This window comes from Solanum stenotomum, chromosome 7 (assembly GCF_019186545.1).
Source record: "Solanum stenotomum isolate F172 chromosome 7, ASM1918654v1, whole genome shotgun sequence".
Lineage (NCBI taxonomy): Eukaryota > Viridiplantae > Streptophyta > Magnoliopsida > Solanales > Solanaceae > Solanum > Solanum stenotomum.
In genome coordinates, this window is record NC_064288.1 from 61,331,175 (window position 1) to 61,341,208 (window position 10,034).

Here is a 10,034-nt window from a genome sequence, read left to right on the forward strand (position 1 = left end):
AAAACTCATCTCATACCATAAATATAGTTACATGAAATCAATACTCACAGTGAATTCTCCGATGAGTAATAAAACTTGTTGCTTTACAAAAGTCTCCATTTACATTTATGATAACTCTCTGCGACAACTCCAACTGCTCCTCCATGCATGTTACGATAAATATTCTACAATAAAGAGATGTAAGATGGCAACTGAACACAACTGGTCACTCCATTTGCATTTGCAGGATTGGATTCAGTGGCCCGTGATTTGCTTCTCAATAAACGTACTCGTGAGTAACTTTTTAGGTGTAAAACGTTACTCAGGAGTACGTTTATTCATTTAACGTCATCAACTCTGTCAGTTTTTGTCCGTTTAATTTTTAAAATAAAAATACCCTAAAACGTTACTCAAAAATACGTTTATACTAGTTTTATAAAAAAAATTAAAAACGTATTATTTTGATGAATTAATTTAAATAATGACTTAGTTTGGTCAAAAATTCGTACGTAACTAATTAGTTAAGTTCTCAATTTTTTTGGTATAAGATTTTTCTTGAAAAATGATATTTACGAGTTGGATTGTAAATGATGTTGTACGAATTTTTAAACATATAATATCTTGGATTAATTAATATATGCTTTTGTTGTAATTTTTTTCAGGCAAATTTACATAAATACATAATTTAATATATTATAATCTTTAAAATTCTCTATTATTTAAGAAAATAACAAAAAATCTCATCTCGGATACGTAGGGATGACAATGGGGCGGGGCGGATGGGGGCGCACTGCCATCCCTATGGATACATCTATTTCCTCTCTGATACATCTTTCTCATTAAGTAATGTACCAAACAACTAAGGAATATATTCGAAAATAACGAAAAATTCTGAATTTTGATAGTTGGAGAAATTTTCAGAATAGGATGTAATTATCCATAAATATATGAGATTTCTACAAAAATACCTTTTTTTCTAAGTATAATATTAAAACTATTTGAATTAGTATTTTGATGAATCAAATTACCTTTGTCGATATGTTTCCACTTTAATTGACGGTAAATTATGACTATATGCTAACTTCTGGCCCTATATTAAAAAACAAACAATTTAAAATTGATCTGATTTGTAAGAAATTCGACATAAATTTCATGAATTATTGATAATTTATATTTAATGTGATAAACGTTTCTTTTTCTATTAGGACAGAGAATCGTGTACTGATCAATCATAGAATACTTTTTTTTTCTTTTTATATCATAACCATAGAATATTTATCTTTCCTCTTTTTCCACAACAAAGTGGTTCTTCTTTATTCCTTTCTTCTTTTGTTCATTTATGCTACTTGCCATATATTTTCAATCTATCTATATGTACGTACAATTTTATTTGTATAAATTGTAAGAACCACATATTATAAATATTAAATAACATTCTATTCCTTCTAGTTTTTTATTTACCAAAAATCCCTTAAAAATGATGTTTGCGGGATACATAGCGTTATGCACGGGATACATTAGGTTTGATACATTCCACATAGCGGGATACATAGCGTTGTGCATGGGATACATTAGATTTGATACATTCCACATAGCGGGATACATAGCATTGTGCATGGAATACATGCGGGATATGTAGCGTTGTGCACGGGATACATAGCGTTTGATACATTCCACATAGCGGGATACATAGCGTTGTGCACGGGATACATGCGGGATACATAGGTAAATAAGGGATTTTTGAAATTTTTGAAATAAGTAGGGATAAATGGATATTAAGGTAAGTAAAGGAGTGTAGTTAAGTAATTTGTCCATTTTATTTTATTTTGGGTCGCCACTCGCAAATAGATTTTTCAATGCAAATTGGAATTTAGTTAGAATTTTAATACGATATCAAACATCAAATAAGAAATAATAATAATAAAACTTTTTTCTTTTGATAAATTGATGTTTAAACCTATTAATAAAATTTAGTATTTTACTATTTGAACTATAATGTATTTTGGTTGAATATTTAAACACATATAAAAGTTTTTATTTGATATCTTCACTCTATTTTGAAAAAAATTATGCAGGTGTTCTCTAACATTAACTATCTAAAAAAATATTAATATGAGTTGTGGTGCAGTAGTGAGATTGTTTCATTCTTAGTCATAAGTTTCAGATTCAAGGCATATATATTGAAAATCATGTTGGAGCGTCAACCCCAAATAGACCTTACAATGAGTGATTTAAATTTAATCGGAGCTTCAATGCAATATATTTATTTAATATATACTTGAGAATACAATGTAAAGTGTTGCTCCCTTTATTCCAATTCATGCGTCTTAAGTCAGATTTACCTTTTTGTATTTAATAATTTTTAAAATTTTAATATCCTTTATGACATTACAACAAAATTTTAAAATTACATATATTTTTAATTATTATTTTTTAAAAAAAAATCTTAAAATTAGGAGGCCAGTGGGAGTATATGTTAAAGTGATAAGAAGAACAAAAACGGTGAAAGTGAAAAAAATCTTTGACAACACAACAAAAGTTGATTCGTTTGGAAAAGAAAACAAATATAGGAAATTGACAAGTGGCGTTCCGCCTTTTGAATTAAAATTTGGATTACAAGAGATTGTAGTGTACTAATTATTGGGGGAGAATCTGATCGGAGAAAATGGCGATGGCGGGTTTGTATCGCCGAGTTCTTCCATCTCCTCCGGCTATTGATTTCGCTTCTAATGAAGGAAAGGCAAGTTTTCTCAATTTTTTCTTTTTGAAGATTAGGGTTTATGATGTTTCGTTCTGTTTCAATTATGCGTTGACTAGTTGGTACTGATTTGCTACTTGGTTTGGTAGGTTGACCTTTGAATCTGTAATTTTTGGCACATATGTTAAATGTCAGATTATTTGGTTATTGTTAGTTGATTTAGACATTTGAAGTGAAAGCTTCTAAATGCTCAATAATAGGGAACCAATTCCGTTGATTGAAAGCTCAAAACTGTTTATAACAATGAAAAGCTTAACATCAACTAAAGTAAAGGATAACAGAGAAGGGAGATGAGAAGCATTGCGATACGAAGTCATCATTTTAAATTTTTGTCATTGATGTTTGGAAATGATTTCAATTTGTAAATTCTCCAAAGAAACATGATTTAGGGTTCAAAATTATGTTTTCAATTTTTTCTAAAAGTAAAATTTGATCCATAAGTTTATATTTTGTAAAATTGCAAAAAAAAAGAAAAGACTTATGCTCCGCGTGATTGTTCGTACCATGTGAAAGGATTATATTAAAGAATAACTAGTTACTACTTTTGTTGACTAGTGGATCTTTGGAAAATTGTGTATTTGAAAGTTTGTAATCAATTGCAAACATTTATTTATAAAATGAACATGGAGATATGTGATTTATCAATGTGGTGCCTTAGCATACTCTCATATCTTTATTTTCTTTTGAACTATGGTTTGCTCATATGGTAAGATTGTATAAGAATTGAAGAAATTTTGATGTTTATGAAAAAACATACAACTTAAGAAATCCAAATTGCATGTCTAAACAAAACTTCAACTTCATATCAACTTGATTTCATATCGCATGTCCAGACGGGCCTTAAGAAAGGGGGTGAGAAGAACAAATAATGGGGATGAGGAGATACAGACACTTGAACAATATTCGCATACTCAAATTGCTCCCACATAGCACTATTTATCACCCTGGGTCCCAAACATAGCCACCTATATGGTGTTGAGCTACTTTTGCCTGAGGCTCTTATGCAATTTATCCACTGGCCCATTTGTTAGCATAACAACACCAATTCACTGCTCATCGTCCAGAGTTGATGACATTTACTTCCAGATACTAAAATGCCTGACAGTATTCTAGTTTATTCAGTGACTTCTATTTCTTTCTTTTTATTTTTTTGTACTGATTTCCACTTGTTTTTGGAACTGCAGCAACTTTTTTTGGAGGCCATCCAGAATGGAACAATGGAAGGATTTTTCAAGTTGATCTCTTATTTTCAGACACAATCTGAGCCAGCATATTGTGGTTTGGCTAGCCTTTCCATGGTCTTGAATGCCCTTGCTATTGATCCAGGAAGAAAATGGAAAGGTAATTCTCCTATAACCTATTATCTACTGAAGTTGTGTTCCTATCCTTCCTCATGATTGTGATCTTCACTTTTTCATGGCCTTATCTCCTGAATTGTTTATAAGGTCTTGGGCTCCTTTTAAGTTTTATGTTTATTTTCTTTGATGAAATGTCTTTATGTTTATATTTTCCAATAATTTTTGCCTATCCCCTGCTCATGTTAGTTATAAAATATAAGCACAGGGTTGTTGGTGCCTTGTCTCTGAGCGTTGTAAGTTGATATGATTTGTTGTGATGCATTGGCATCACTCTCAGATCATCTAGCACTCAACATGAAACCTAGCCACTTTTATATATCAGGGTTATACTTTGTTACTATTGTCTACTGATATTCAAGAGTCAAAGGTTGGAAAAAAGGAGTTAGTGAATTGAGGACAGCTTTTACGTTCTTAGCTTTCATCACCTGAAACTATTTGATGCTGCACGTTTTATTCTTTCAAACTTGGTTGGTCATATCCTTGTCCTATTCTGCTTACGTCAATGAGCTCATTTTTAGTGTGGTACAATGTCACCGCTTTATCTTATCAGCTTCAACAAATTGTCAGGGCCTTGGAGATGGTTCGATGAATCCATGCTGGACTGCTGTGAGCCATTGGAGAAGGTTAAAGCTAAAGGGATCTCCTTTGGGAAAGTGGTATGTTTGGCTCACTGTGCAGGAGCGAAGGTGGAAGCTTTTCGCTCTAATCTTAGCACCATTGATGACTTCCGTAAACATGTCATGGCCTGCACAACTAGTGATGATTGTCATCTGATCTCATCTTATCATCGAGGACTTTTTAAACAGGTAAATCTAAACATAGCTTCTCTATGCTCCTGCTTATCATTGTGAAGAAGTATATTGTTGGATTGGGAGTTTGGTCCCTCAGGAATACTATTGGTAATATTGCTAATTGTTTATTTATGAAGGTTTATGGTACCCCTTCTTGACTTATCCTGAAGATTGGAACATCTCTTCTGAATCTTATGGCAGACAGGTTCAGGCCACTTTTCACCTATTGGTGGTTATCACGCGGAAAAGGATATGGCACTGATTCTAGATGTTGCAAGGTTTAAATATCCCCCTCACTGGGTTCCCGTCCCTCTCCTTTGGGAAGCCATGAACACAATTGATGAAGCTACAGGATTACATAGGGGGTATATAGTTCCACATAGCTACACTGTGATATATCTTGATTTTCATTATAAGCTGTTGGCATCCGCCTTACCTTGAACAGCGTCTCATTCTTGCTTTTTAGTTGTCAACTGATAATTTCTAAGCATTTGCTTAGGAATATAAATATGTAGAGGAAGATGTTTTACTATGTGTTTTGGTCTTCCCTCTTATATTAAAGATGAAAATTGGAAATCAAAGAAATTGATTGCTCAACTGTTTCAGCACTGCTTCTGGTCTTCTTCAAATATAACTGTTTCTTCTCTTCATTTTTTTCTTTTCCTATTCCTCTTCTGTCCAAATTTAGCGGTCCTTCTTACTCCATCTCATACTTGCAGCATGGATTTCAGTGACTTATGTGCAAACACATAATTTTCAGGTTTATGCTTGTCTCTAAGCTTCATAGAGCTCCTGCACTGCTATATACCCTGGTAAGGCTTAAGTAGCTCGTATTATACCACTTGCTTTTATAAGTAAACTCCTTAGGATAAACTACAACAAGCAACTTCTATTCAATTCGAAATCTGAATCTCTCATAAGCTTTCTTATTTTCCTCTTGTCTAGCTGAATAATGTTTTCATTAGTGGCTAAAGGTATTGGAATTTTGGTAAAACAAGGATGTAGTCAAGCTCCTATTACTGCCTGCTAGTCCCTTTGCTAGTTGATCCTTTTCAGTACACCAGCTTGGTCAGATTGTTGTAAACCACTTCTTTAACCTATTTTATTACATGCTAGAACATAATGATGACATCTTTGTCAAATACTTGGGAATTGGTCTTAGTGACAGGGGATTAGCTTGAACTTTTGCTTCAGAACCATGATGTCATTGCAATATTTATGGATTTTGACAATATTGCCCCCAAGGCCTAGCTCAAGTGGCAAAAGGTGGAGGATTTGTGGCTTAGGTCGCAGGTTCAAGCCCCACACCATGCAAAGCGAAGCCCGGTATTTAAGTGGAGAAGGGTAGAGGGGTGGGTCCATTATCCACCGAGTTTAGAAGGCTGTGATTGGTTCAAAGGGCGGGTCACAGATGGATTTCTCGGTTATCAAAAAAAAAAAAAAAAAACTAATTAATATGTACTTTGTTATGTGATATGTTCTATTATAAAGAGGGAAGAATGTACTTCGTCGAAATACTCTTGGATTTTCTCCTTTCTGTGGCTATTCATGCATTCTGAATAGTGTGCTCTTACAGAGTTGTAAACATGAGAGTTGGGTCTCTATCTCAAAGCATTTGATGGATGATCTTCCTGTTCTCTTAAGTTCTGAGAATGTGAAGGACATAAAAGATGTTCTCACTACTCTTCTTTCAAATCTACCTCCCAATTTTGCTGAATTCATAAAGTGGATAGCAGAAGTTCGAAGGCAAGAGGAGAATGGTCAAAAGCTTAGTGAAGAGGAGAAAGGAAGGCTAGCTATCAAGGTTAGGTATCTGGAAAAAATTAGTAAATTGAAAAACAAAAAAAAGGCTTCAGAGATGGTCATATTCTTTTCATATTCCCATCTCTAGATTTAATTGGATAACTGTTGCAGGATAGGTCATTATTTATGAGTTCAGTAAGCACTCTTATCTTACTCTGCAGGAAGAGGTATTGAAACAAGTGCAGGGCACTCCTCTTTATAAGCACGTCACAAGCCTTTTAGTTTCAGAAGATTCTGTCTGTCAGTTAAAAGCAGAAACGGAAAGCAGTTTGACCAATGTTGCTGCGAGCATTTGTTGCCAAGGAGCAGACATTTTTGCAGGAAGGTCTGGTTTATCGGATAGGTTTTGCTGTCGCCAAACATGTGTCCGATGCTACAGAGCTACCGGGGACAATCCTGCTACAGTGGTGTCTGGGACAGTTGTAAATGGGAATGGGGAGCAGGGGGTTGATGTTCTGGTCCCTACGTCTCAAGCAAAGACTAGCTGCTGTTCTTCGGGGCAAAATGGTTGCTCACCAATGCACCCTGGAAGCAACGATGTGCTGACAGCACTGTTGCTGGCATTACCTCCACAAACATGGTCTCACATAAAAGATATGAAAGTCTTGCAGGAGATAGAGAACCTTGTCTCAGCAGAAAACCTGCCTCCTTTGTTGCAAGAAGAGGTACCATTGTACATTATCTCCATCACATTTGTGTTTCTGTTTTAAGATCCCTATTTGTTATTTTGTCTTGGGAAGCCCAGAAAAGAAGGTTGCAGTAGGTTAACGGTTAGCAGAAAGCTAGTCAATTTTATGATTAATCTTAACAATAGAGTATTGTAATGAAAGAATCCAAATGGAGAGGATTTGTACAACGACCCCAACTAGCTTAGGTTTGAGACTTTTGATTTTGTTGTCATTTTTATTGGAAATTCATGCGAGCACTTGGAAAGACCTTCATTCCTATAAGAGAGCTTTCTACCCCCCTTTTTAATTCGTAGGTACTTACTATGGGTCCTATTGTTTTTTCCTTTATAAGATTAACTAGTAAGCTTACCCGCGCTTCGCGCGGGAATTTAATAGCATGGAAATTATAAAATAATACTTAAAACCTATCGGTCATTAAAACTAAAACACTATATTATCTTACATACAATATTACGTAGTAATAAAGATTAATAATGTAAAGGAAAATGAAAATTATTACATCTTATCATTTATCCTTAATAACATAAGCATAAATTAATGACTATAAAAATACATACCAGGATCTGTAACATAAGCAATGGTGTCAGTGAGCCATTCAACAGGAGGAAAGTACATGAATATTTAATTGTGAAGAAGAGGGTCATAATTTTTGTTGTTTTAAAATGAGAGGAAATCCCTCTATTTATAAACAACAAAGGGTAGTGTGAACAAATGTTTATTGTGCCTCATCGGAATGGTTACAACTATTTGGAAAAGTTGCAACCCTTCGGAAAGGTTACAATTTTTCATAAAAGTCGCAACTCTTCATTAAAGTCTGAACTTTTCATAAAAGTCATAATTTTTCATAAAAGTCGCAACTCTTCATTAAAGTCACAACTTTTCATAAATTTCACAACTTTTCATGAAAGGGAAAAGCTAGTTTTGTAAATAAATAAATTAAAAGGGANATTTTGTTGTCATTTTTATTGGAAATTCACCCGAGCACTTGGAAAGGCCTTCATTCCTATTGTTTTTTCCTTTATAAGATTAATGTTAAATATCTATTTCTCTGCACTGTGTACTTTATGAAAGCAAGCTCTCCCCTTGAAGCAGGTTATCACGTTACTGGGGGCTTAACTGATAATTCATTTCTAGTCAAACTAAAGGAACATGCGACTGATAATATCATACATAGTAGTGAAACCTAAGGCGCATAATTCTGTCTTCTGCATGTTATTCAGCGTTGAATGAGTTTCATGTCTTATGCCATGCATCTTTGACCAATTGACTAAGTTCAATGTTAAAAGTTATGTAACTCTGAGATATGTAATGGAATGGTGTAATAGATTTCTGAATATTCTTCTGTGTAACTGCAGATTTTGCACCTGCGAGGGCAGTTCCTCCTGCTAAAGAGATGCAAGGATAACAAGGTAGAAGAAGATTTAGCTGCACCTCCCTTTTAGTTTGCGTTCCTAGGCTATTATAAATACATTGTTCTGATTTGAGATTCAGATCAAATCACTGTAATTTTTTCAGACTTAAAATTCACTAAAGCACCATGATATCATAAGCTGCAAAACAAAATGCAGATGTCCTACTACCTTTCATTTTTATAGGTTTGGTAAAATCAAGAACCACAAGGCGCGTCCCATGGAGCTGGAAATCTCTTTGTGGAGATCCATTTGGTCAAGCAGCTCTTTGGCATAAAATGCATGCCATGAAGAATGAGACGGTGTTTATCTATCCTGGAAAGTCCAGTTCATTTGTTAACGGTGGGGGTACGTTACACTCATGATACGAGAAACCCTACTGTGAAGCTTTTATGCCCTTCGAGCCCTCAGATTTACAACGTACTTGACCAGGACTTCATTGTATGTGCACAAGTTGCTGTTCATTTTCTCATTTGTCTATGTAAATTTAGGATTTATTTGCCATGTATGTTGGTGTAATCATCATATCATATGATTGGAAAAACTACCAAATATGGCAAACATCAATATATATTTAAAATAAATAGCTATAGTTTATTTATTTTTATGTTATATGGATATAACTACAAATAAATAGCAAAGTTAATTATATACAAATAATCAGGAAAGTTATTAAATATTAAATATGAAAAATATTATTACAAGGATAATTAATTATGTCTAGGCACATTTTATGTGATTAGTTTTTCATTTTTATCCTCATTAATACTTTCTCTTTCTTCAATATTCCTATATCACATATTCTCAATATTTTCCTCCCATATTCCTTCCAATTTAAGATTTTTTTATGATTCTACGAGCAATTTTTGTGATTTGAATTCATCAAGTATCTTTTAATTGATTTTTTCTCTCTTTTTTATGAAGATTATATTTGTATCCATCTATATTTTCATCTATTTTTATAGGGGTTCGATTGAAGAATTATTTTATTTTCTCCATTGCAATGATTATAGTTATAAAAAAAAAGTAGTAAAGTAAGAATATGAGCAAAAAGAGATTGAGGTTTGTGTGATTGTGATTTGAATTCATCAAGTATCTTTTAATTGATTTTCTCTCTCTTTTTTATGAAGATTATATTTGTATCCATCTATTTTTATAGGGGTTCGATTGAAGAATTGTTTTGTTTTCTCCATTACAATGGTTATAGTTATACAAAAAAAAAAATAGTAACGGAAGAACATGAGCAA

The 10,034-nt window shown here is 33.6% G+C and overlaps 1 protein-coding gene across 2 annotated transcripts; it reads left to right on the plus strand.

Annotated features, from left to right (window-relative positions):
* The first annotated feature begins 2,514 nt into the window (after positions 1–2,514).
* On the plus strand, positions 2,515–9,323 carry LOC125870634 (glutathione gamma-glutamylcysteinyltransferase 1-like). Of its 2 annotated transcripts, XM_049551112.1 has the most exons (9): positions 2,515–2,719; positions 3,922–4,078; positions 4,663–4,901; positions 5,088–5,251; positions 5,647–5,698; positions 6,463–6,690; positions 6,851–7,354; positions 8,734–8,787; positions 8,974–9,323. In XM_049551112.1, the coding sequence occupies exons 1-9, from the start codon at positions 2,645–2,647 to the stop codon at positions 8,980–8,982; spliced, it is 1,482 nt and encodes a 493-aa protein (XP_049407069.1). In that variant the 5' UTR covers positions 2,515–2,644; the 3' UTR covers positions 8,983–9,323. The 2 variants fall into 2 exon arrangements, with proteins under 2 accessions (XP_049407069.1, XP_049407068.1); XM_049551111.1 differs by having other exon boundaries at positions 8,734–9,323.
* The last annotated feature ends 711 nt before the right edge of the window (positions 9,324–10,034 follow it).

What these genes read in the sequence shown, in the direction of transcription:
- LOC125870634 (XM_049551111.1), top strand. Translation starts at nt 2,645, where the DNA reads ATGGCGATGGCGGGTTTGTATCGCCGAGTTCTTCCATCTCCTCCGGCT. An exon ending in TCCAGGAAGAAAATGGAAAG is followed by an intron (nt 4,079 to 4,662) that starts GTAATTCTCCTA and finishes ACAAATTGTCAG; the next exon opens with GGCCTTGGAGATGGTTCGAT. An exon ending in AAGGAAGGCTAGCTATCAAG is followed by an intron (nt 6,691 to 6,850) that starts GTTAGGTATCTG and finishes CTTACTCTGCAG; the next exon opens with GAAGAGGTATTGAAACAAGT.